This window comes from Lipotes vexillifer, unplaced genomic scaffold (assembly GCF_000442215.2).
Source record: "Lipotes vexillifer unplaced genomic scaffold, Lipotes_vexillifer_v1.1 scaffold98, whole genome shotgun sequence".
In the NCBI taxonomy this organism is placed as follows: Eukaryota; Metazoa; Chordata; class Mammalia; order Artiodactyla; family Lipotidae; genus Lipotes; species Lipotes vexillifer.
In genome coordinates this window covers 3,255,961-3,282,960 of record NW_006799611.1, presented here as the reverse complement: position 1 = coordinate 3,282,960, position 27,000 = coordinate 3,255,961, and the positions used below count along the sequence as shown (strand labels likewise).

Here is a 27,000-nt window from a genome sequence, read left to right as displayed (position 1 = left end):
GGGGGCGCGCGGCGGGTGGAGGCGGGGGCGCAGTGCCCACCCTCCATTCCCCCTTCCAGCTGCCTCCTTCCCCAGCCCACCCCTCCCCCAGGCTCCGCTCGGTCCCGGGCTGGAGCTAGCACTGGCCTTTCCCATCCTGGGAAGCCAAGTTCTAGGAAATCCAACGCCAGTTAGTAACAGAGGCAGTTCCTGTTTACCCGGCGCGTACCACGGGCTCAGGGTTGGGCTGGGCACTGCCCGGCGCGTCTCCGCATAATAACCCTATGCGACAGGTACCCTATGCGATGGCTGCTACCATCTCCGGTTCCCATTTCACACTCGGGGAAACTGAGGCTGCAGAGCTCACTCGCCCAAGATCGCACAGCGAGAAGGCAACAGCAGAGCTCGCGTTCAGCTGCACTGTTGGACTCCAGACCCCAGGCAGATCCACACACCTGGCACCCAAGGCCTCCCAAAGCTGACAGCAACACACGCCTTCGTCTGGGGCGCCCCTCCCCTCCCTTTCTCGGAGAACCTCTCCTCATCTGCACCCCTGGTCCCCTTAGCTGAGGTCCTCCGACCCAGACACTTGGGGGCAGTGAGGCTTCCAAGGGACTCCCAGGAATCTGGGTGGATGCTTTCCCTTCAAAAGGTTCCAAGATGGCTGCTTATTCCCAATCGCACCGCACATCAAACCCTGAATCTAGAGGGTAAACTCCAGGCCTACCCTTTTTTTTTTTTTTTTTTTTTTTCCCTTCCGGGGGCCTCTCCCTGTTGTGGCCTCTCCGATCGTGGAGCACAGGCTCCGGACGTGCAGGCTCAGCAGCCATAGCTCACGGGCCTAGCTGCTCCACGGCATGTGGGATCTTCCTGGACCGGGGCACGAACCCGTGTCCCCTGCATTATACTTGTATTTTATTTTTTATATTTGTTTTTTTTTTTTTTTTTTTTTTTTGCCGTACGCGGGCCTCTCAGTGTTGTGGCCTCTCCCGCTGCGCGGAGCACAGGCTCCGGACGCGCAGGCTCAGCGGCCATGGCTCACGGGCCCAGCCGCTCCGCGGCATGTGGGATCTTCCCGGACCGGGGCACGAACCCGTCTTCCCTGCATCGGCAGATGGACTCTCAACCACTGCGCCACCAGGGAAGCCCCAGGCCTACTCTTGATCCAGAGATAGCTGCTCTGTGGTAGAAACTCCTTTTTATTATTCAAGGCTATATGATGTGTCCTACTTCTAAAAGGGGTTATGATCTTTAGGAACAGTCCGCATACCAGAATAAAGGGTTATTGGTCTGAGGGAGCTAAAGTGGGTTGGTGAGCCCAGGTGGGTTTTGTCTTTCTTGTTACTTTCTTTCTTTTTTTTTTGTTACTGTCTTTCTTTCTTTCTTTCTTTTAACCACAGCCTTTAGCCCCTAAGGGCTAAGCATGTGTACTTGCAAATTGCAAGTACTGTGTTGGGTCCAGGTTAAGTTTTAGCCTACCCCTCCTCAGAGGGGACTTTATAAGGACAGGGGCCCACATCAAAAGTGCCACACTCAGCCTTAAACAGGAAGAATAGGCTTCTTCTGAGAGCTTATATTACAGCGGAGGAGTCCTGTTCAGAACTTTCCCATTCATACCCTCTGAATTCACTTGGGGGACTTATTAACTCGGGCTGTCAGAAATCCTGGGTTTTAGAACAGAACCACACTTTTAAAATTCCCAGGCCGAAGGTAATAAGCTCTGTAATGGCCTCTATGGACATGCCCAGGCACTGGAAACCAAGGGGGAAAGGAGTATTTTTACTTACCAGCCAAGTCGCACAGTAAAGGTCGCCAACGGGGAGGTGGGGGTCTGGGGAAAAGCAGCACGGTGCAGGAGGGGGAGGCTCAAGCAAACTGGGGGCTCCTGACCCAGCTCCCAGCTCTCAGCCCCTGATCATGGTGAGACCGGCCGCTTCCCCGGCGGGCTCAGGAGGGGGTGAAGGCCAGGCCAGTGGCCAGGACTGACACTGGCTCTCATGTGTGAAAACTAAACCAAAGAAGCACGCTGCTCAAGTGGAGCCTGGAGCAAGTGACTGAATTTGGAGAGAAGCCGATTGTACAAGGCAGCTGTCACTTCTGCATCCCTTCTTCCTACAAAGGCAGTTTCTTCTGTTCCTAGAGAGGGCTTGTGGCCATTTCTTGTCACAGAACTCAGTCTCCTTGTCTTTCCTTCCCCCTCGCTCCCCCTGAGTCAGAAACTTCTGCAGGGAGTGCTGATTGCAGGCACTCTGTCCACACTCCAGGGCTGGCGGTGGGGGAGGGAATCCTGGAACTTCCAGAGCAGCCCTGATCTCCATGAGGCCCATGAGACACTGAAGCTTCCAGGCCAAAGGCTTGGCCCAGCCCTGAGGGCTTTGCTTGACCACACAGCCACGTGCAGACACCACAAGGGTTATCAAGATCTGAAAGGGGCTCCCGCAGCTGCCCTCCACAGAGCCCCCTATGGGCCAGGCACTTTACATGCATGCCTTTGTGGAATCCTCACACCTGCAACCTTAGGAAGCAGGTATCATCAACCCACCAGACAGAGGAAGACACAGGATCTGAGAGATCTAGTAACTTCTCTAAGGTCACACATCCTACTGGCGGAAGAACTGGGACTCACCCACACCCTGATGCACCAGGTTGCAGCACCTGAGCTCCTAACTACTGAAACACACTACCTCCTGTTGGGAAGTTCTCTGCCAAGCATGGGTAAGTCTGTGCTCACCTCCTCCCAGGCAGCACCCAGTACAGGGTCAGAGTCGCAAGGGACTTTAGAGAGTGCTTAGACCACGACTGGCTCACAGCATCATTTCCCCCCCCCCCCCGCCCCCGCTCCACCCCCTCCCGTCACTCAGAAAGCCTGGTAACAGCTGCTTGGAACACTGTGTTAAGGAGGATTCTGAGGGGCACTGGTTGATTAGTATTGTCTGCCAGTGGCTCAGGAAGGGGACTCTGACAAGGAGGCAACTATTTGCCAATCCTGCCCCTGGTTCCGATGTGCTCACTCTACAGATCTGGAAGATGGAGCCCAGAGAAGAGGCATCACTTGTTCAAGGGCACAGAGAGAGTTCTGGCTAGAGCCAGGTAGGGGACGTGGGCTTCACTCACTGATCAGGGCTCTTTCCACCTTAAGGGACACAGCAAACAGCGTCACGTGTGCCACCATCTCACCACCCCTTGCCCCCAACATGTTCATTTGGGGAAGTTCCACATAGGTCACGAGAGTACATTTGAAGAGAGCTAAGTTAGTTCTGCCTCTTTAAGGAAATTAATGAGTAGCAATCTGGTGTTGCCAAGAGGCAAACCCTTGTCCAGGGACTTGGTGATGCAGGAAGAATTATCCAGCCTCCTTCAACATTTAAAAACACTGCTGTATGTTATATATGAAAGTTGAGAGAGTAAATCCTAAGAGTTCTCATCACAAGAAAAAATTATTTTTCCATTTCTTTAATTTTGCATCTATATGAGATGATGGATGTTCATTAAACTTATTGTGATAATCATTTCATGATGTATGTAAGTCAAATCATTATACTGTACACCTTAAACTTATGCAGTGCTGTATGTCAATTATATCTCAATAAAACTAGAAGGAAAACATAGGGACCGTATTCTACCTCCTGCACGGAAATACCACATTGCTAGGTTTTGCCACAAGGGAACATTTTTTTAAAGACTGTCTACCATGACAAAGCTCTTTTACAAAATTAAATTATAAACAACCCGATTAAAAAATTGGCTAGAGATCTTAACAGACACCTCACCAAAGAAGATATACAGATGGCAAATAAGCATATGAAAAGATGCTCCGAATGACAGGTCATTAGGGAAAATGCAAATGAAAACAACAGTGAGATACCATTACACACCTACTAGAATAGCCAAAATCTAGAAGACTGACAATATCTAGTGCTGACAAGGACGTGGAGCAACAGGAACTCTTATTCGTTGCTGGTGGGAATGCAAAATGATACGTACACTGTAAAAAAACAGTTCGGCGGTTTCTTCCAAAATGAAACCAACTCTTCCCATACAATCCAGCAAGCATACTTCTTGGTATTTGCCTAAAGGAGTTGAAAACTCCTTACGTCCACACAAAAAGCTACACATAGATGTTTACAGCAGCTTTATTCATAATTGCCAAAACTTGGAAGCTGCTTTACAGCAGCTTTATTCATAATTGCCAAAACTTGGAAGCAACCATTCACCTTCAATAGGTGAACGGATAAGTAAACAGTGGTACATCCACTCACTGCAACTAGAGAAAGCCCGCGTGCTGCTACGAAGACACAACACAGTCAAAAATAAATAAAAATTTTTTTTAATTCTGGAAATGTAACAGTTGGTTCTCATGAGCCAGCACCAGCCAGTGCTAGAACACTACTATGATTTCTAGCCCATCTAAGGGAAATGGTCTCAGTTTTTGTTTTTTGTGGTTTTGTTTGTTTGTTTTGTTTTTGTTTTTGTTTTTGGCCGTGCCACACAGCTTGTGGGATCTTCTTTTTTAAAAAATTTACTTATTTTATTTATTCTTGGCTGTGTTGGGTCTTCGTCGCTGCACGCGGGCTTTCTCTAACTGGTGCGCAGGCTTCTCATTGCGGTGACTTCTCTTGTTGCAGAGCACGGGCTCTAGGCACGCAGGCTTCAGTAGTTGTGGCACACGGGCTTCAGTAGTTGTGGCGCACGGGCTTAGTTGCTCTGCAGCATGTGGGATCTTCCCGGACCAGGGCTCGAACCCGTGTCCCCTGCATTGGCAGGCGGATTCTTAACCACTGCGACACCAGGGAAGCCCAGCTTGCAGGATCTTAGTTCCCCAAGCAGGGATTGAACCCAGGACCCTTCCGTGAAAGTGCCGAGTCCTAACCACTGGACCACCAGGAAGTTCTCAGAAGTGGTCTCAGTTTTGCCTATTTCCTCCCGTCCTTAACCGTGTGCAGGTGTATTTTGTCAGACCTGGCATCATGGCGTACAGCCTGCTTTGGATCTGGAAATCAGTATTGTAGTGATGGTGATGGCCATTAGCAGCCTGCCTCACCTCCCACCCCACCCCCTGAGGATGGGGAGTCAGGTGGGAGGGATGGAGGTGGCAAGGTGGAACCGGGGTCCTCAGCCCTAGCTGCTCAGTGCAATCACGGGATGGGGTGGGGGGTGTAGGTGGAGCTTTTAAAAATAGAATGCCAAGCTCCACCCTTCCATGTTCCAGAGTCTGACTCAACAGGTTTTGGGTGGGGCCTGGACATCGCATTCACTGACCGCTCTCCAGGTCATGCTGCCCTGTAGTCAGGGTTGAGAACCACTGACAATGCCAAGTGTGTGATATTTGTTTATTATACAGGCCTAGAGTCAAGTCCCAGCAACAGGCCACTTAGCCAAAATGAGCCAAAATGAGTTTCATCATCTGCAAAATGGAGATCTACCTCCAGGGTTGTCATAGGTGATAACTCAGGTAACCAAGCACAGTGAATTGTACAAGGAGGGAGAATGGGAAATAATGATGGATCCTGCAAACACGTGTTGAGTGATGCCTGTGTGCAGGGCACTGAGTCAGATGCATCACCCCGGCAATAAGCACTACCATTTACTCCTCTTTTACAGATACGGAGCCAAGCGTCAGGGAGGAGGACTTGCCCGAGCTCCTCCAGCAAGCTGGAGGGCAGGCTCATTACTCAGCACGTGAGTGCCTTGGGTGCTCAGAGAAGAGTGGCGGGGCGGGGTGGGGGGGGGGGGGTGGGTGGGGGTGGAGATGGCAGGAAAGCTGGAAAGAGGACGGCTTTGGAAAGGAGATGGGAGTGCGTTTAGGAGCACAGGAGTGTCTCCTTGTGCCACGGGACCAGCACCCCTAAGCCAGGGGCATCTTAAAAACCAGCACATGGAGCATTCCTGGCCTCATGCATACTTCATCTCTTTCCTCTGCAACCCTACTTACCCGTAACTTATGGGAAGTCTTAGCACAGTAGGCACTTGCCATTCCATCCTATGAATGAGAAGGTAGGGATGCTAGGCCCAAAGTCACACAGGCAGTGGGGTGGGGTGGCATGAGCTGGTAAACAATGGACCCCTACTCATCCTACAAAACCCCACTTGAAAAGCCCTCCCCTGATGCCCAGAACCCCTTGTGCACATGTCTGATTCCACCTCTTCACATTGGCTTCTGGGCTTGGTCCTCTATCTCAAGCTCTACTAGGCTGTGAGCTCCCAGGTGCCTCTTTGGACGTAGTATAGTTGAACAGAGATAGAAGGAGTGACAGAAATGTGGACCCAGGGAATCCTCCTGGCCTTTCCCCTTCAGAATCAAATAGCCCTTGTCCTGACATTGGCGGTGCTTCTTGGAGGAAATGTGAAATGGACGTGCTAGTAAACGTGTCTGGGGAGGGGGGACGAAGCTCCAGAGACAGGGGCAGACACTGAGGTGGGCAGCTCATGGTCAGTGCCAATACCACAAAGTCTGGGTACAGGGTGGCTCTTCAGACAACCCCCTTTCACATCATGGGACACTTCCAGTCCTCAAAGCCTTCCTCATCCACCCAGAGGGGATTCTGTCATTAACTTGCTTTACAGAAGGAGAAACAGGTGCACAGGGTTTGGTGCCCTTGCCCAAGCCTGCCCAGCTGGGATCTGAGCTAGAGTGTGACTATCTGCTCTTACTTCCTGGGCCATGCTACCTTTCTGCTCCCCAGATCTCATGTGGATATAATGAGAGTAGCCATCCCCACCGGGTTCTTATCATGACTGCGTGGACTCAGGTACAGTGACCAAAAGGGGCTGCGAGTCAGGCTGCTGATTCTGTGACCCCGGCAAGTCATTTCGCTGCTTCCTGCCTCAGTTTCCCTGTCTGTATAGCACTTCACTCGTGGATTGTGTGGGGATTCCACGGGGTGATACCTGGAAAGTGGTCAAGACAGAGAACCCACAAGTGTCGCTGTGGCTGACATGCACGCGTTCGGCCTCTGTACACCTCGCCTAGCGGGAGGGGTCGGGCTGTACAGGCCAAGCTCCTGCCAGCCATCTTTGCCCCTTCCCTTCCACGAAGCATCCCTGAAGGCCAAATGTAGCCCATGTCTCAGGCTCCGAGGACTGAAGGAGCAACCCCGCCCCCACTCCCCATTATATCCCCCCCCAATCCCCCTCTGCGGGGGGGCGGGGCGCGGCTGCACCGCAGGGGGCTGTCCCTCAGCCAGCACCAATCAAAAATGGTAAAGAGCCTACAGCAGGCTGGGTGTATTTGCTTAATTCTCCTTTACTGGGGCCTGGCCCCCACCTGGGTGCCTCTGATTTCATTAGCATTCTGCCCTGGCCCCCCACCCCTGGCCCCCAACCAGACCCACCAATCCCCCTACTTAAAAAATCAGGATGGTGGAGTTTTTTCAGAGAGGAGGGGAGGGGGCCCAGGGTGGAGGAGGGGCAGCTGATTATGAAGACAAATTCCAAGGCTCCTGATGAGCAGAGACCGCTTTCTGAGCTGACCCTGCCATCGAGGGAGCCAAAGGGAGGGAGGCGCTGTCTCAGATGCCCCCCAGCACTTGCACGGCCCCAACAGTGAGCACTTCCTTACGGTTTGCACCCTTAGTGCCTCATCCCCTTCACCCTTGTACTGACCCAGAGAAGGGCGAACACGCTGGACTGGAGTCTAGATCCCAGACTTAGGATCCACCGCCCCTCCCCTGGGCTCAGCTGGGTCCCCTACCCCACCACAAATGTCCCACCAGCCGCACTCTGTCATTTCTGTCTTTGCACGTGCTGTTCCCTCTGGCTGGAATACTTTTCCCACCTTGTCATGAAGCCCAACCTACACTTCACCTCTCACCTTAGGCACCACACCCTGTAGGAACTCTCCCCTCACAGCCCCAGGAAGGCTCAGGGGCTCATCTACCTCCCCAGCGGCTTCACTATCATGAACTAAACTCACTTGGACTGCACCAGCCTGTTTCCCTCCAACCTTCTCCGGGGTTCTCTGTGTTGATAGTGCTGCCCGGCAGAAGGTAGGTGCTCAGTAAACACTGGATGAATGAATGAATGACTCACAGCCCAGCTCAGTTTAGCCTTTAGGCCCCTAATGCCTAAGGCCCAGGAGCTTTTCAAAGGCTGACCTTCGGGACACCTGAAATACAATTTCTTATTGCCTCCAAAATACGAGCAGAAGGGTAATGACGTGTTGGCCGCACATGATGGCATGTCAACTGGACACCGAAAGTCCTCCACGCTCTTGGCTGTGGATCAAGTGTATTAGCCATGGAGTGACTGACGGAATGGGAGACGGAATGCTAATGGGGGGCAGCAAGACTTTCAGTGGATAATACATGTGAAGCACATAAAGCAGGGCTAGCCCTGTTTAGGGAACTCTTCTGTATAAATGTGAGCTCTGTTGTGTCCAGAAGGAGCGCTTCGGAGGCAACCTCCCTCCATTTCTGGTCCAAGGGATTCGAGTGAAGCAAACCCCCCACCCCCACCCCCAACACACAGTCCACTTCTGGCCAGTCAGCACGGAGCTTCTCTGCGGCCGCTCTGATTGGTTCAGAGGTGGGCAGGGACCCGATGTGGTACGGCAAGATTCCAGTACAGAGACTAGGGCTGCTCGATTGTTTAAGCCCTGGATCGAGTGGTGCCTGAAGTCCCACCCTGGATGTTTCAGTTTTGCACACATTATCTTAGTTCTGCTTAAGCCACTTGGGGCCGGCTTTCTATCCGTCGTAGGTAACAAGCCCGACTAGAACACTGCCCAAGTCCCACGTATACACGGATCCTGGCAGAACTAGAGTACTGTGCCCCCGACTCGGGGAATCCCTACCCCCAAGTGTGCGGAGAATACAGCACCAGAGGGATGTGTGTAATCTCTCCTCTGCTCCCAGCCTCGCCCCTGCCACTTGGGTTGGTCGTGGGTCTCTCTCCCAAATGATTTGTGATGAAGGTCTTTGCAGCCTGTTCAGCGGGGCTCCCATTAGCCACAGCATTGTGCCGTGGGGACAGTTAGGATGGAAGGGCTCTGGGGTCTGATCCCACCTCTGCCAGGTGCTGATGGCTGTGCAGCCTTGGGATGATGACTCCTGTCTCTGAGCCCCAGAGGCCCTGTGCTTCTCAACTTGGAATTTACCAGTACTGCAATTATCAGTTAATTGCCTGTCTCCTGTTACTTGGAAGCTCCTAAGGGGTGATGGGTGGATGTCTACCCAGTGCCCGCACATAGTATGAGCTCAGGAAATACATGTTGAGTGGAGGAGCCTCTGTTTCTCACCCGTAAGATGGATTTTTTTTTTTTTTTGGTCCCACCACGTGGCATGCAGGATCTTAGTTCCCCGACCAGGGAACTAAGTGCTCCTTGCAGGGGATGCGGGGAGTCCTAACCACTGGACTGCCAGGGAAGTCCTGAAAATGGACATTTTGATAGCCTTTTGTAAAGATGAGGGGTTGGCATGTACACCCTGGGATTAGTGGGGCCCTCTTCAGTGAAATGACGTGTTACTGCTATCAAGGGGGTCCCGGCAAGGGCTCCCTGTGGACTGTGACTTCGACCAAAGAAGTGACAATAAAGGTGGCACGGCAGGCACCGGGACAGGTGGGGGAACGGTGGGGGGGAGGGAGGGAGGCAATGGTCTGAGGTCTCCACGACAGAACTGGAAGCCCCTCCCCTGGGCTGTTCCTGGCCCTGCTTTAGTGACAGAGGCTTCTCTTTGTCTGCTGTGCCCAAGACTGGGTAGCGCTGAAGACACCTGAGCAGTCCTCCAGGATGGATACAGCTGCTGCTGAGAGAGGAGTGGAGACACTGTCTGCACCCCTCCCCTCCATCTCACCCTGAACATGCCAACAGACAACGGGAATAAACAAGCCCCACTCACACTGCCCGCCCCAGGGTGGGGCTGGGGGTGGAGGCAGCAGGAGAGCTGTTGCCTTAATATGGAGCTAGTTTGGGTCGGGACAGTTCCCATCCTCATGCTGGGGAGATGAGGGACCCTGGGGACCAGCAGCTGCCTGAGGTGTGCCTGGGTCCTCGGCCTGCCCTCTCGCAGGGACCCGCCTGTGAGTTGCTAATAATAGCAATGGCAGTAATGATAAGAGCAGCGGCTGGCCCTGTGCCACTACTATGTGAAAGTACTGCTGCCTATCTGCACCCTCACAATTCATTCACCATTATCCCCACTTTACAGATGCAGAAACTGAGGCTCAGAAGGGGGAAGCCGCTGGCCCCAGGGAGCCAGCTGGGGTCGGTCGGACTCTCTGGCCTCACTCTAGCCCCCCTCTCCCTAGGGCCCTTGGGAGCATCAGGGGGCCACTGGACTCCCACCCTTGGCTACTGACTCCCTGGAGCTGCTGCCCTTCTGCCAGGACCCATAGGAAGGTGGGGAGAGGAAAATCTGCAGTGCAGAGGGCAGCTCCACTCTCCCAACCTCTGCTGTTGTTCTGGTTTTAAGAAAGCAGCGAACATTTGCCACCATCCCCACAGAGCCCAAGAAGCTGCCTCGGAGCTCTCCAGAGCCCTGACGTTCTTCTGTGCAGGCTGAGATCTGGCCCGTGGGTGCCAAAGGGGACACACCCTGCCCCTGGCCTCCTTGGAATGGGGCTCACCCAGCTTGTCTCCCTCCTCTCTGATCAGGGCTCCATCCCACGCTGTCTGCCCTGTCCGCAGACCCACTATTCACTTAGATTTCCATCTGGTTTTGGTTTTATGGGTGGAGGAAGGGGAGGGTTTAGGGAGAATCTGAGAGCTGGCACCCAATGGAGGTTAACCCGATACATTCGCTTCTTGGCGCCCCAAGTTCTGTCGATTTCCCCCTGCCATCCGCCTCCACAAACCCCAGGGCTGTTTGATTATCATGTAACCTGCTTCTGATGGACACTTGGGACATCAGAGTCCTGGGCCGAGAAAGGAGCCAGCATCGAGATCAGCTTTCCTACGAGTGCAAACACCGTGTCTAAACCAGCTTTGCTCAAGCCAGAGATCAGTTGAGCGCGCGCGTGCGTGCGTGTGCGTGTTCTAGACATGTGATGAGAACCCATCTGCCTGAGGGAACATATCTGAATATCTCAACCGTCTTCCCCAAGCCATCTTATCCACGGACCTTCTACAAGTTGCAATTAATCTCTAATTTGAATTTTTAACCTCAAACACCACATTATAAAAATAGTTGTGTTGTGTTTTATAGACGGTATTTGTCATGAAATTATACATGGTTATAATTTATGCCGTGGAAAATAAAGCAAGATGCTCATGCCACACAGGAGCAGGGGTCAGTTCCAGCCAGGCTGGGGCTGCAGCAAACTCACCATCCTTCCACAGAGGGCGCCCTAGGTCACCAGGCAGGGCTGGGCAGGGGCAGAGGGGTCTTGGTCCTGTGTGTGTGTTGGATAACTTGTCTCCTTTTTGGAAAGCATAGTTAGGAACCAGCAAAGGCCACTGGGGTCAGCTTCTGGGGCCAAGAACTCTGTTCCTAATCTCAGCTCCTCTTCCTGTGGGACCATGGGAAACTTGTCCCTCCTTGGTTTTTCCATCTGTGAAAGGGGCTTGGCAGTCCTAAACTGTGCATCTGCTCAGGGAGAGTGAAAGAGAAAAAAAATTGGTGTTTACTGTGCACCTACCTGAGGCCAGGTGGGCCTAGAGCTGAGCCCCTACCTGCTTGACTCTATCAACTCCTCTGAACAACCCAGGCCTCAGGTACTAGCGATGTGCCCATTTTGCAGATGAGGAATTTGAGGCTCAGAGAAACAAGACACTTTCTCAAGATCATCCAGGAAGTGGGGGGTGAGGATGGAGCTGGAATCCCACAGCTAAGCTGGGTCCCCACCAGCAGCACATCCTGCCCCTGAGAAGGCAGGGGACGCACTGGGACTCTGGAACCAGCTCTCCACCTCTATGCCTGTGTCACCATCGAGCTGCATGGGAAAAATGGGGGCCATCCCTGTCCCAGGGTCCTGGCCTGCCTGCCTGGGTCAAGGAGCAGCTCTGGTTTCTGTCCAGCAACCCTGTGCCCCGCGTTATCACCTCTCTCACCCATCCCTTTCTAAACAAACCCGGAGAGACTGGGCGAGGTCAGAGTGAGCACAGCCAGGGGCTCCGGGCCAGCAGGGGTGGGGAACACGCCAAAAACAAGGGCCTAAGGCCTGGAGCCCCCGTGTCCTCCATACATAGCCCACCTTTCTGGGCCTCAGTTTCCTCATCTGGAAAATGGGGCCATAAGACTGCCTACCTCCTAGAGTATCTGGGAGGAATTAATGAGACGATTTACACAGAGGGTTGAGCACGTAGTAGGTGCACAATAAATGGTCCTGACTGTAGGGATCTCGGGGATGATGACAGTGATGAAGATGAACACACTCCAATGCCACTCAGCACAGCCCGGTCACCCAGCCCCTCGACTCAGCCACAAGCACCCCAAACTCCCTCCACTCCCCCTGGGAGGCAGGATTTGCAGTCAGACAGCTGGGGCGACCTTCTCCATCTTGCTAATGGGTCTGCTAAGGAAACTGCCATCTCTGAGTTGTTGTGCACCTATGGCGCAAAGCCCTAGTGTTGGGACCATGTCTTGGGTAGAGCCATCCCACAGACGGATCTGCGATCCCCACGTTCGGCATGGGGACCCACCCTGCGTCGGGTTCTGCACCGCTCCTGGACGCACCCGTCTCTGACTTGGGATGTCAGATCTCACAGCAGCTGGGCCGGAGCAGACAGTTAGGGCTTTTGATCTGCTCCTTTGGAGATGGGGCACCCAGGAGGCTCTGAGCAGCCAGGACACAAGAGCTGTTCCCAAGTCAGCCATTCACTTCCCACAGGACACAGAACACCCACTCAGCAAGAGCGCTACCGGGGAGGACCTGGGTGCTCTGAACACTCCAAACGCCCACAGGTGCACAGAAAGCATTCCCACCCCTCCTAACACAAAAATTGCAAATCTTTCTTTCTTTCTTTTTTTTTTTTTTTTTTTGTGTGGGCTTCTCATTGCAGTGGCTTCTCTTGTTGCGGAGCACGGGCTCTAAGAGCGCGGGCTTCAGTAGTTGCAGCACGTGGGCTTAGTAGTTGCGGCACATGGGCTTCAGTAGTTGTGGTGCACAGGCTCAGTTGCTCCGCGGCATGTGGTATCTTCCTGGCCCGGGGCACGACCCCGTGTCCCCTGCATCGGCAGGCGGACTCTCAACCACTGCGCCACCAGGGAAGCCCCCAAATCGCGAATCTTGAAGTAGGCCTTGCTCGTTGGTCTTCTCCACCGGGCTCCCTCCCACCCACTCCGCTCCTGGAACAGCCAATCTCCTCACCTCTGAGCCTCTGCATCTGCTGTTCCCTCCACCTGGAGCATCCTTCCCAACCTCTTCTTCTGGCTAACTTCACTCATCCCTTTAGGTCCCTTCTGAAAATCCACTTCCTCCAGGAAGCCTCCCCTTAAGCTCCAGGCCAGGTAGGGGGCCCCATTATCTGTTCCTACCTCCTTCATAGTAGGGAGATCACACCCCCTTATTTCCTGATGGGACCCCAGGATCCAGCCCTCGGTCTGGTACAGAGTAGATGATCAACAAATATTTGTGGAAAGAAGGATGGAGGGAAGCCTTCCCCATTTTCCCCCCTTGGAGCTCTGATCTGCCCCCAACTTGAATCCGCTGCAACAGCAATAATTTTCTTCAAGTAACGATCCCACTTGCAGCCGCTTTAGATCTTTGCCTTTTCTTTTTTCCTTCCCAGTGAAACCAGAGTAGTTCGTTTTTACTTCTTGTCTCCAGCAATTTCCCACTTCGAGCCCTGACACTCTCCTCGCCTCGGGGTGAGGTGGCAGGGCAGCCAGCTCTGCAGGAGAGGCTGGCCTTCCAATAAGAACATGATGTCTCTCGGAAATACGAGATTCCCAAAGGCTGGGGTCCCTCCCCAGCCCCAGCCCCCCAGTCACAGCACAGCCCAGAGCCCTCCGGCCTGGGTCAGCTATGGGTCAGGCTCTGCACAGTGGTGTCCCTGGAAAAGTGGCACCTTGCTCAGGCACTGTGGAGGTTTGGGGTGAGAACCAAGGAGGTGGGTGGCACAGTCCCTCCTTGGCAGGGCCTGCGATGCTTCCAGCAAGAGGACACTGCGGCTGCTTGGCCATCTGGGAGCCCAGCATGGGGTAGCCAGCGCTGTACCTGGGCTCTGGGGATCATAGCGTATTTCCTGGGTGACCTTGGGCAAGTCACTTTGCCTTTCTGAGCCTCAGTTTCCTCATCTGTAAGATGGGGATAATACTGCACCTGCCTCAAAAGGCTGCTGACAGGACTCAGCGTGAGGCTGCTTGTGAAGCACTGAGCTTGGAGCCAGACAGAGGTGAAGAGCTGGGCGTCAGGGAGCTGCCTCCGCGCTCTGCTCCCTGGTTAGGGACCACGTCTTGCCTGTCCACTGATGCCTCAAACAGCACGCATGTGCACCAAATGAATGAATGAATGAATGGGTGAATGAATGAATGGACGAGTGAACGGGTGAATTAATGAATGGAACCAAGTAGCAAGGCATCTCTTGGAGGGGGACAGGGAGGCATGGTGTTTCACATACAGTCTCTTGGGGGAAGGGAAAAAGGCCTGTTTTCTCTAGCATCTTCATGAGGGAAACAGGGAACAAAGGGCCAATTTGTCTTTTCTCCCACTTCTGGGATGCTTTCCTGGATTTTCCTCCCTAGTCTGGGATGCAGTCCTTCCTCCTCCCGGTTTGAGCTGTGGGGATGGTGCTTTAGATCCTGGGGAGGCATCCAGTCTCTTGCCACACAGGGAGGATATCACATCTGGAGGCCCCTGTGGCTTCCTAGTCCATGGGGTTAGTGGCGGGAGTGCTGGGGCGGGGGCGCCTGGCCTCAGTGAGGGCAGGGCCAACCTGCTCTCTCTCAAAGGTGAGTTCATCCTCTGCCATCAGCTACCGACTGGACATTCCCTGAGGGCAGGGGCCGTGGCAGGTGCATTTCTGAACGTCCGCCTCACTCAGCACAACAGCTGGCTCCTCACTCCGTGTTTCACGGGGTCGTGTAAAGGGTGTAAACTCCGAGGCTCCAAACCTCGCTTCTCCACCCACTGTGGAACCATGGGCAGGTCACGTAACTGCTCTGAGCCTCAGTTTTCCAACTGTAATCATAACAGCAGACACCTTTTCTGAGCTTCTTATGTGATTAGCTACTCAGCTTCCATCACTCCCATAAATTCTTTTTGTTTGTTTGTTTGGGGTTCTTTTTTTTTTTAATTTATTTTTTGGCTGCATTGGGTCTTCGTTGCTGCACGCCGGCTTTCTCTAGTTGCGGCAAGCCAGGGCTACTCTTCGTTGCTGGTGCGCGGGCTTCTCATTGCGGCGGCTTCTCTTGTTGCGGAGCACGGGCTCTAGGTGTGCGGACTCAGGAGTTGTGGCTCGCGGGCTCAGTAGCTGTGGCTTGTGGGCTCTAGAGCACAGGCTCAGCAGTTGTGGTGCACAGGCCTAGTTGCTCCGCGGCATGTGGGATCCTCCCAGACCACGGATCAAACCCGTGTCCCCTGTGTTGGCAGGGGGACTCCTAACCACTGCGCCACCAGGGAAGTCCCTCCCCTAAATTCTTAAAACCACCCTGCAAGGAGGCACGATTCTTCTCCTCATATGACAAACGAGGTGCTCAGAAAAAAGAAGACACTTGCCAAGGTCACACGACTGGTCAAGGCCCCCCCGCCGTTGAGTGGACGGCTGTGATGCCCTGTCCAGGGCACTGTCTCCATGCACACAGACCCTCGGATTACTGGTTCTCATCCGCAAGAAGAGAGGGCTGAAGACTGAGCTGGAGGAAGATGGAGAGGTAGAGAAGGAGGCCCCCAGGTCCACAGGGTGCCAGGGGGAGGTGCGGGAGAGAAGGGGAGGGGTGCCAGGCTCTCCCGAGGGTCCTCACCGTCTCGGGTAGGGGCAGCCAGAACCTGAGCCCCGGGCGGCCTGGCTGCCCGCTGGCTGGACCGGCTGCCCGCGGCACCATCTTGAGAGCATTAGGGGCTGCTGTTCACAGATGTTTTCTGTTACGTGTTATTTGTTAGTCTAATGAAAGGAGGTGCGCGGGCTTTCAAGACATCGGCATTCTGCAGGGACTTTATATGGGAGGCCGGCGCAGAGCTCTGGCGGCGAAAGGAGGCCGCGAGGCCCCTGCCAGGCGCGCCTGGCGGCTCCGGCTTTGATTCCAAGGTTTGCAGCCATCCGCGTGGTAATTCCAGCTCTGGTTAAATGTCATTTTTAATAACACCATCTCTGGTGTGTAAACGGCTGCGCCCAGGGCAACAGGGGCGGCCAGGAGCGGGAGGCCACTGGTCGGGGAGGACAGGCAGGGAGGCGGGATCGGGGACTGTGGACGGAACCTGGGGCAAGGTGGCCGCCCTCCTGGGGCTGTGGATGTCCTACCCCAGGGGACCACTGCTAGGGGAGCCTTCAGGGTTGTGAGAGGCAGGGTGAGCGGAGAGGAGGAAGGAGCAGCAGGCGGGCAGGACAACGGGAGGGGGCTTTTCCAGTGATGAGTGACAGAGACCCCCAGCTCAGCAGTGAGGCTTCTGACCACCCCACCTCACCCTGTCACCCTGGCAGCTAGAGGGAGTCAGGATGCTTGAGAGAGAGAGAGAGAGACAGATCTTCCCCCGTGACAATGCCAGCTCTTTGGGCTGGTACCCAGTAGGTGCCCAATGAGTGCTGGCAGATGGTCAACAGTGACTGTGCTCTCCTAGACCCAGCAGTGAGGCTTCCAGCATAGTCAGGTCTCTGGGGACGCTGCTCTGGGGAACAGCACCCTCCTCCCACATACTGGACCCTTCCAGGTGCTTCCAAATGATGCCCGGCTTCCCTGGCAGCTTCACCTGGCCTCTCCATCCTCCCACAAGAGGACATTTTCCATTCAGGCAAACTGAGGAAGATGACAGAGGGGCAGCGTTAGCCCTGGAAGGAGCCTCTGAGAGCACGGCAGTGCTCACCTTTTAATGCACATAAAAATCACTTGGGGCCCTGCTAAATGCAGAGGTCCAGCCCTGGGCTCCAGAGGGTGTCATTCCATGGACTGGGTCCTGGGAACATGCATTTAACCAGCTCCCAGGGTGATTCGAATGCAGTGATTCCTGGGACCACTGTTTGTTGACAAACAGATGGTCCGACCCCCTCAGATGGGGACGCTAAGGCACAGACCAGGGTCAGGGCGTGTCCCGAGCTGTAGGGCTGGGCAAGCCCCAGTGTCCTAACTCCTTGTCCAGGGCCCTAGTGCCTCCTGGGCAGCGACGTCACAGGAGGTGACACATCTTCCCTTGTCAGTTCTTAAGCACAGAGGTGCTTCCTCAGCTCTGGGAGGAAAGGCCTCTGTAGAACCTTCCAGGTCTTGCAGCCTCCGGGCCTCGTGATCTCACTGCCCCCCACCCCAGGACGTTCTCCAAAGACCACAATCCCCCCAGCAGCCCCAGTCCACCTCTCGGGCCATCAGGTCCCAGCTTCTTGGCTTCTCTATAACTCGTCACCCCAGCGTCCTTCTAAGGTCTCCACTGCCCCCCAAACCAGAACGTCCCGGCTGCCCCTCCCACACACAGGAAAGCAGAAGGGATCACAAAGAACGACCGAAAGTAATGTCTTCCAGAGCCTGCTTCATTTTTAGGACGCAATAAAAGATATCATTAGCCGTAAAGGGCCCCATGTGGACAGCATCCTGTCATCACGGTGGCCCCTTGGAGCCGGGCTGGGAGCAAGCAGCTTCCCAGATGTGGAAGGGACACAGGGCGAGGGGCCCTGACTGGCAGGGGGCAGCGCGAGCATCAGGGTCATTGAGGTAGCGACCTTCATTCCCAGGACATCTGGAGACGCCCCGAATCCCAGGGAGGCACGGCATCTTCCTGGCAGCCGCTGGGCGGGGAGGGCGGGGAGTGCTCTGCCACATGCCTCCGGCCCCTGGGGGCTGCCCGGCACCCTGTCTCCCTGTGTCGGCTCAGCATGGGCGCTTTGCCGAGATAACTTTCCCCAACTCTGTCTAAACAGGAAGCTCCCACGGCGCTTTCCTACTCACCACCTCGCAAAAGGCACTTAACCCTTGGCCCATCCCGGCGTGATCAGGCTGCTCATCTATCCACCAGCGGCCTGAGGCCACGCTGGCCATTAACAGCCTGGACCTGATCATTTGGGCGAGGCTGGAGCCCTCAGGCCGGGGTGTGAGGGTAGGTGTGTGTGTGAGTGAGCAGCTTTGTGTATGGTGGGGCAGGGATTGTGTGTATTGGTGGTGGGGGTGGGGATGGGGTGAGTTGTGCATGTCTCCGTGTCTGTGAGCCTGGGAAAGCCAGTCCACCATGTGGTTCCCAAATGCCAGCGCATGACAGAGTTTTCACCGACCTACCGCAAAATGAGAAAAATAGGAGCAATTCGCAAGTTTTTTTGTTAAGCCAAATTACGTCCGTTTTGAGGAACATTCTTTACTCCGAGATTAAGATGCTGAAAGGTTCTTTGGGGCTTCCCTGGTGGCGCAGTGGTTAAGAATCCGCATGCCAATGCAGGGGACACGGGTTCGAGCCCTGGTCCGGGAAGATCCCACATGCCTTGCAGCAAGTAAGCCCGTGCACCACAACTACTGAGCACGTGTGCCACAACTACTGAAGCCTGCACACCTAGACCCCGTGCTCCACAACTAGAGAAGCCCCGCTTGCTGCAACTAGGGAAAGCCCGCGCACAGCAACGAAGATCCAACGCAGCCAAAATTAATACATAAATTAAATAAACAAATGTATTGTTAAAAAAAGATGAAAGGAAAAAAAAGATGCTGAAAGGTTCTTTCTTGGATAAACGGATAGGGGCAACAAGATGGTAGTTGTCGTGAGTAAATGGCTTTTCTTGGCAACTTTTAAAACTGCCCTCCACTCTATGCCTGTTCTTCGAAGTGCCTGGAAATTTTCACTGGGGCTTGAAATATGAAAGTCTGGGCAGGTGGTTGGAGGTCAAGTCCTGACACATAGTTGGTGCTCAGAAAATGACTGTTGAATGAATGAGTGAATAAATGAATGAATGAATGAATATGGAAGCCATGGCTGTTCCTCAGAGTCAGGGACCCTCCACAGCTCTCCCGTGTCCAGGAGGCCATTCTGGACGTTTCTAGGCAGGAACGGGTACAAGTCCTCCACTTGTTCTCACTCCTTCCCAAACCTCCCAAGCCAGACGGTCCCCACGCTGCCAGGCCCGACCCGTCTCCCATACACCTGTGACCCAGGCCAGGCTGCTGAGGATGTGGCTGCCTTGGCTGCCTCACGGCCCCCTGAATGCAGCCCACACCAGCCTGGGAGTGGGCATCCCTGGCCAGACCACCCAGCATTCTGGGGGCTCCGAGGATGGCTTCAGCCAGCGGTAGAGGGCGGGGGCTTCGGGACAGGCCTGGGCTGGAAGCCCGTATTCATTCGTGGGAACTTGGCAACTGCTCAGCTTCTCTGAGCCTCACTTTCCCTCTCCATAAGATGGGGATAATAAAAGGACCCACTTCCACGGCTGGTGTGAAGACAATGTGGTGTAAGGGGTATGGGGCCCCGGCCAGTAAAGAGGAAGCAACTGGTCACTCTCACCACGTCCCATCAAGGGCTCATCCCTTCAACTCCACTCCCATGGCCTCTAACCCCAGGGCAGCACCCTGGTCGGGTTTCAACACTGATGCCCCATTTGGAGGCTGTGTTCAGGGATGCACTGGCTCCCCCTTAAATCACTCCCAAGGTTCTCTTCCTCTTGGGGTTAGCCACTGCCCTTTGGGTCTGGCAAACCAGGAAGGCCTCCCAAGTTTTGCCTCGTCCGGGTTGACCTCGCATCCCTGCCCAGGACAAGCCACTGAAAACCCTTCCTTCCTGTCTCTATCCACTTAGAAACCTAACACGGCACTGAGTCCATCCCAATAGCCCCACTCTGTGCCAGCCCTCAAGGCCTCCCTGCCCCCGTTAGATCCCCAAACAAACCTTAGCTTGCGTCTCCCCAGCAACTAGATGGGGCTGCCCCTCTCCCATTTCTACAGCCCAAATGCTGAGCTCTGCAGGAGACAGAAGCTTGGACTTGCAATCCAAAAACGAATCCCACCCCTCCAGTCCCAGGTGGGAGACCTTAGGCAGGTTGATTTGCCTCTCTGGGCCTCTCCAAAACAGGAATGGCAATCACTAGCCCTGCCTGACTCACAGGGCTGCTGTGAGCATCTCCATGAGCTGTAATGGAGGCCCTTTATTTAGCACCTACTATGAGCCAGGCATGGTCTCCCACAGCCACTGAGGGTCCACCCTGTAAGGGACATTGCTGTCCAGCATTCCCATTTCACAGATGGCAACACTGAGCCTCAGGGTACTTTCTAGGCCTCAAGGGTGGCGTGCCAGCAGGCATTATCACTTCTGCTCCAAAGTCACTTTTCTGGAGTCTTCTGGAAGGGAACAGTGACAGCTCCTGCCCTGTTGAGCTCCTGCTCACAGGGAAGGGCCCTCATGGGGGTGCCAGCTGGTCTGAGGCCCCTGTGCCAGGTCCCCAAGCGCCACCTAGATGATCTATAGAGGAGCAAGACCATCCTGCAACCACAGACAATGAACGAAATAGCAAGAGAGCTCCCTCTGACAAAAAGCCAGAGATGTAGACCGTTGCCCCCACTCCCACCAGCTACCCTGGTAAACCCAGCCATTCTCAGACTGAACCCCCTGGACTCTCAGCTTCTAGGCCTGGTTCCTCAGCTCTCACCACTCCTGTCTCCCTGCTCCTGGGCATGTGCTGTGGGATGCCCTCACCTGTCTGGGGGTCCAGGCCCAGCCAGGACCCAGTCCTCAGAGACTCCACCTTCCTGGGGAGACGGGCCCATCACGGGGCAATTTCTCAGCCCGAATCACATCATGATGAGAGACAGGAGCAGCCCCACAGACATCTGTGTGCCACCTCCCATTGTTCAGGTGGGGAACTGAGGCCCGGAGAAGGGATGTGACAGACCCGAGGTCACACATGGAGATGGCAGCAAAAGCCAGGACCCGATGCTGGGTGTCCTGACACCCCCATCCAAGTTTCATTCACAGCAGATGGCCCTGTCCCCCCTCGCCACCCCTCCCCCAAGGAAATGGATGGAGGGAAAGGAGGGGAGGGGAGAAGGGAGGAGGGAAGGAAAGCAGGCTTATCTTTAAAAGGCCTGGTTCTGAAGAAACCCTTTTGTCTTTATCCCTTACCAGCCCCGCTCCTGTTTCACAGGCCGGCCCCCTCCGGCTCCTTCCTCCAAGGCCCCAGAGCCTGCGGCTGCCACCTTCCAGAGCCAGTTAGAAGGAGGCCGGTTAAAAAGTCAGATATGGGGGACTTCCCTGGTGGTCCAGTGTTTGAGAATCTGCCTTCCAATGCAGGGGATACGGGTTCAATCCCTGGTCGGGGGCCTAAGATCCTACATGACGCGGGGCAACTAAGCCCATGCACCACAACTACTGAGCCGCGCGCTCTGGAGCCGGCATACCAGAAATAGAGAGAAGCCTGCACGCTGCAACGAGAGACCCCGCATGCTGCAACAAAGATCTCGTGTGCAGCAGCTAAGACCTGACGCAGCCAAATAAATTATATATATATATTTAAAGTCAGATACGGAAAACAGTATGGCAGTTCTCAAAAAATTCAACATAGAATTACCACGCGACCCAGCAATTCCACTCCTGTGTATATGCCCCAAAGAACTGAAAGCAGGGACTTGAAGAGATATTTGCACACCCATGCCCCTAGCAGCATTATCCACAACAACCAAATGGCAGAAGGAACCCAAGTGTCCACTGACAGATGAACAGGTAAACAAAATGTTGAATATTATTCAACACAGTAGAATATTACTCAACCTTAAAAAGGAAGGACATTCTAACACCTTCTATGACGTGGACGAATCTTGAGAACATTATGCTAAGTGAAATAAGCCAGACACAGAAGGATAAGTACTGTGTGATTCCACATATATGAGGTCCCTAGAGGAGTCAAATTCATAGAGACAGACAATAGAATGGTGATTGCCAAGGGCTGGGGGAGGGAAAACGGAGTTAGTGTTTAATGGGGGCAAAGTTTCAGTTGGGGAAGATGAAAAAATTTTGGAGATGGATGGTGGGGATGGTCATACAGTGATGTGAATGTACTTAACGCCACTAAACTGTACACTTAACAAAAATGGTTAAAATGGTAGATCATATGTTAGGGGTATTTGACCACAAGAAAAATCCAAAAATTGAAGGCCGTTCGGCCCGTCTCTCAAACTCAGTGGTTCCTTCAGGCCCCTGACTCAGACACTCAGCCCTGCCTTCCACCACTGGCAAGGGGGAGGTAGAGGTCCCCACCCAAACCAGGCTCATCCTTGGCCTCCTGTCACCCATCAACAGGTGTGGCTCAGGGACCAGCTCCGCGAGGGGAGCGCAAACCCCCTGGCCGGGGTCCCAGCCCACCCCGGCTCAGCCTGTGCCCTCAGGCTCCAAGCGCCCCACTGTCCTGAATCTCCGGGAAGTGGACCCACTTGGTCCTGGCATTTTCTGTAACACGTCCCAGCCCCACCCGGGCCAGGCAGCCTCTCCAGGCTGGGGGCCTCACCCCTGCCTGGCTCCAGGGGTTTCGTTTATTTTCAGTGTGTCCACATCCCTGTTTCTGCCCTGCCCACAGGAGGGAATGCTTTAAAGAAAATCTCAGTTATTAATGTGGTTTCTTTTGTTGTAAGTCAGTGCAAAGGCAGCAAATGAGGGTTTATTTTCCTAACGTGCTTGGCATAGCTCTGTGCCCCGGCCCAGACCTCAGCGTTTGATTTGGGAGGAACCCGAGACCCCGATTTGCTCTGAGTCACCGGCGAAGCCACAGCCTTCCCGGTCAGTTCCAGGGGGAGCCTGGTCCTGGGGAATCATTGGCAGAGATAGGCTACACCTACCGATGACTTGGTGAAAAGAAAAGACGGAAAAATATATTTAAAAAAGTTTGAGACTGCTAACCCGGCAGGTTGAAAATATATAAATTTTCCAACTCATCAGTTTCCCCATTAACCTTCATTTTTCTAATAAGGCGTACCCCATCTCTGTTTGGTGTCAGTCGCTTTCTTTGGACCTGGAAACAGCTCCAGAAGCCACAGGAAAACCCACTTCTGAGTATGTCCAAATCTTCACTGAGGGGCCAGGGTTCCCTGTGGGTCCAGGACTGGAGGACAAAGCCACAGCCCAGGACCCAAGCCTGCCAGCCTGGGGTCCAGAGTCCCAGCATCCTGAGGTTTGGTTGCCTGCTTTGTAAAGGGGTCCAGTGATGCAGGCTGGGCTCACCAGGATGCAGGAACGAAAGGTCCCCTTCTCCCCCGGCTTTGGAGACTTCAGGACTTGGGAGTCCAGCGGCAGTCGTGGGGGGACCTGCTTGAGGGAGGACGGAAGGAAGGGAGTGGGACACAGGCCTCTCCTCCCACCACTTTCTGTCTGCAGGCCGAGACCCAGAGAGCAAGCCAAGGGATTCTCCCAGGCATGGGGGCTGCCTCAGAGCGCCCCCACCCCTGCCCCCCCACCGCCTGGCAGCGGGCACCCCTGGAATGAGCCCAGTTGGCCTTGGGGAGCTGCTTGACTCGACATAAAACATTTGGATTTCATGGCCTAGTGATTTGTTTTTCAGTCTGAGGAATGAGTATAGGGTTACCTCCTTTTAATTTTGCCAAGTAAGGACATTAAAATAAAACAATCTCCAGTTATTATCCCTATTTCATAAAAGAAAGGGTGTTTTAACACCAAAAACGAGTAGGAAAGATATAATCCCAAACAAGAGACTCCTTTAAGCTGGATTTTAGGGCTTCAGGAACTCTCCACATTGTCCACGTTGCTTTGCATTTGCAGAGGCCTGGAGCAAATCGCCCAAAGGACTGAGGGCCAGCAGGACGGAGCTTGGGGCTGGGGGCGTCCCTTGAGCCCGGCCCCAACTCTGCCTGCGGCCCCTTGTCCCTCACAGATGAGAAAGGCGATCCCCACCTCTGGAAGCAGACCAACTGAGGGCATCAGGGGCCCCCAACCCCGTCCCACCTGATGCCACACCCAGGGTGTCCTCTGTCCCCGGTACCTGGGAATTCCCTGTGTGCAGAAGCCCCTCCTCAGAGAAAGGGCTCCTGGGCTCTCAGTGAGGGTGGCCTGACCCCAGGGGGCTGCTGCAGAGGCCTGCTGCCCACCCAGCTGTCTGGGGGCTGCCAGTGGCCCTGTCCAGGTACTTGTGACCCCAGCTGTTCTGGGACTCCCCAGGAGAACCTGCCATTCAGACCCCTTCTATGCTGTGTCCAGGAGAAGCAAGACCTCCCCCGGTCTGTCCCCGCGGCCAGGCGCTAGGACCGGAGCGGGCACCCACCCTGGCCGGCACTTGAGTACAAAACGCCCTGCCTCCTTCCTTCTCTCCCCAACCCTCAGGGCCCCCCCACCCCGTTCATCAGGGCAAAACCGAAGACCTCTCCTCTGCCCTGTGGGGAGGCCAGCTCAGAGCCAGCAGAGACCCGAGGTGCTCACACGACCCAGGCTGGCCGGCCCCGCCCCCTCATCAGAGGGCACCCCACTCTACCCTTGGCCCAAACCAGACACCTTCCTTCCACTTTTCCACTAGAGAAACCCCAACTCCCAGGAGTGGGTCTACCCACTTCCTGATCACCTTGGCGGGTGAACAGATGCCAGCCGCTGTGGCTGGCGGAGGCGGATGCCACTGGGAAAGATGGCACCAGCTGGGCGCTCTCTGAGGTGCACTATGAAAAGCAGGTGTGTGCCAGGTGTCCCTCACGACCGCACAGGCTCCCAGACAAGGTTTCCGATGAGGCTGCCTTCACCTCCGTTTTCCCTGAACCTCCTCTCATCTGAAAAGCGGGGCACACAGCCATCCAGAGCTCCCCTGAGACCCAGGGGCTGGTGCGGGAGGTGGGGGGCGGGGTCCCTGGGGACAGCTGGGAAGGCTGCTGGAAACAGGTGGGTGACTCTTAGGGGCCCAGAGCCTCCAGCAGGGCAGCCTGCTCCCCAGAGCTAGGGGAGCAAGCCGGCAGTGGTCTCCGACGACCCCACCTCCTTTTCAGGGCTTGGGTGAGCTATGGGGACTCCCGTCCTCCCCCTCCCTCCAGGAAACTCTCCAGGGCCGGGATCTTTGCTTTATCTTCATCTTCTCCTGCCCTAGCCACACCCCCCTTCCTACCAAGGGCTCAGGGCCCAGCAATCCTCTGTGACTTTTTGAAAAAAGCCACTTGGGTGGGTTGTTTGTTTTTAAAGCCCTTTCCTGATGACCTTTAACCTCGGCAGGGGAAGAGAGGCCTAGCTAGCCCTTCAGGGCTGGGCCATTCCCCCTAGGGAGCTGCTAGTGGGGCAAACTGGAGGTGGAGCGGGGGCAGGCATCGGTACCCCAGCCAGGAAATCCATCTTACAAAAGCCTAGTAGTCGCTGGATTGGTATGCTGGAGCTAGAGAAGGGGTCAGAGTTTGAAACTCAGCTGTGCGACAAGGTCACTTTGCCCCTCGGAAAACTCGGTTTCCCCAGCAGTAATCGCACCCGCGTCTCAGGCTCTTTGGGAGTGCGGCCTCCAGGGCTGCCTCCGGGGTAGGGCACACGGCACACAGCTCCCCGTGCTTCCAACGACTGGAGGTGGCTCTGGCCAAAAGGCAGTGCCCTCCGCCAGTCGAGAGCTCCCGTCCCGCAGCCCGCCCCATCGCGACATACATCCTCAACGAGGGCTGCGGCGGCGGCGGCGGGCCAAGCCATCACTCGGGCTGCAGTGCCCGGCGCCCGCAACCCCGGAGGTCCTGCCGCGGCGCCTCCTTCCCAGGCTGGGGTGCGGCTGAGCCAGCGCCCCGCATCCGTCGCCTGCCTCGTGCTCGCCCCTTTGGACCCACGAACCTCTGGCCTCGCACCCCTCCGGCCCCCGCACCCCCGTATTTCAGTTCCCACGGCCCTTGGCAGCCCCGCCCGAACCCCCGGCCCAGCCCCGCGCACTCACCGTCCTGCGGCGCCGTCTCGCTGCCGCTGCTGCCCCCTGACGGCTCGCGCGCCGCGCCCTCCCGCGCCTCTGCCCTGGCCGCGGGGCGCGGCGCTAGCCGCCCGGCCGCCGCCACCTCCTCCAGGTCCAGGAGGTGGCTGACCGTGAAGTTCTTGCGCGCCTGGGCGCAGTCGCCGGGCCCCAGAGCTGGCGGCGGCGGCGGCGGCGGCCCCGGGCCCAGCGCCGGCTTGTCCGGGGCGAAGGCGGCGCCGGCCGCGCTGTCCATGCCCGCGGGCCGCCCCGGGGGTCGCCGGCGGCGGTGGCGGGCGCGGGTCCGAGGCGGGGGTGGCAGGCGCGGGTCGGAGCGAGCGCGCCCCGGCCGCCCCGCGCTCGGCCCCGCTCCCGGCCGCCTCCTGACTCCGCGGCCGCCGCGGCCCGCCCGGCGCTGACGTCGGGGGAAACCAACTTTCTTCCCTCCCCTTCTCTGCCGCCTCGCTCGCTCCCAAGTTGCTCAAACGGGAGCTCCTCCGGCCACACGCCCCTTCTTGAAGCAGACCTCGCCCCCTGCCTCCCTCCTCCTCGCCTCGCCTCGCCCGCCCCCATCGCGCCGGCTGCGGGGAGGGAGGGGGTCCCGCCTGAGCCTGGCTGGAGGCTGGCGGCGGGGAGGGGGAGAACAAGGGGCGTCCTCCTTTCACCCTCCCCACCCACATTTTGAGGAATGGGAAAGTTCAGTGTTTGGGTGTGTGTGTCTTTTTTTTTTTTTTTAATCCCCCAACAAGTGTTCGGGGAGGTGATAGTGGAGGGATTAGCAGCCCCGCTTCCATTTACAAATTCCTCGGCAGAGGAGGGGGCAGCGACTCTGAGGCAGTTGCCAGAGAAGGTCTGGAACTCCCAACTCCATTCCCACCCCCCCCACGCACCCCAACGCCGTCCCTGATCTGACGGGGGAGAGTCCTGGGTCCGCCTTGTTCACTCCGCCGGCCCCAGCTACGCTCCCCAGAAAGCAGCACATCCTCAAGCCTCTGGGGTGTATGCATTCCCCCCACCAACACATACACCTCGGAGGCCACCTCCAGTATGCTCCAGGCCCTCCCCAAGGAAAACCAAACTGGGAGGAAAGAGTTTCCCCCCAGAATTCCTAGTTTACACACAGAGGGTAGATAGCCAGACTG

General features: G+C 55.6%; 1 protein-coding gene across 1 annotated transcript in view; it reads right to left on the bottom strand.

Moving 5' to 3' along the window:
• The window catches only part of PRRX2 (paired related homeobox 2), a 47,615-nt gene extending 21,501 nt beyond the window's left edge, over positions 1-26,114 (bottom strand). The window contains exon 1 of the mRNA XM_007471815.1: positions 25,850-26,114. Coding sequence (XP_007471877.1) covers positions 25,850-26,114 — 265 coding nt within the window. The remainder of the gene's footprint in view (positions 1-25,849) is intronic.
• Positions 26,115-27,000: the final 886 nt, after the last annotated feature.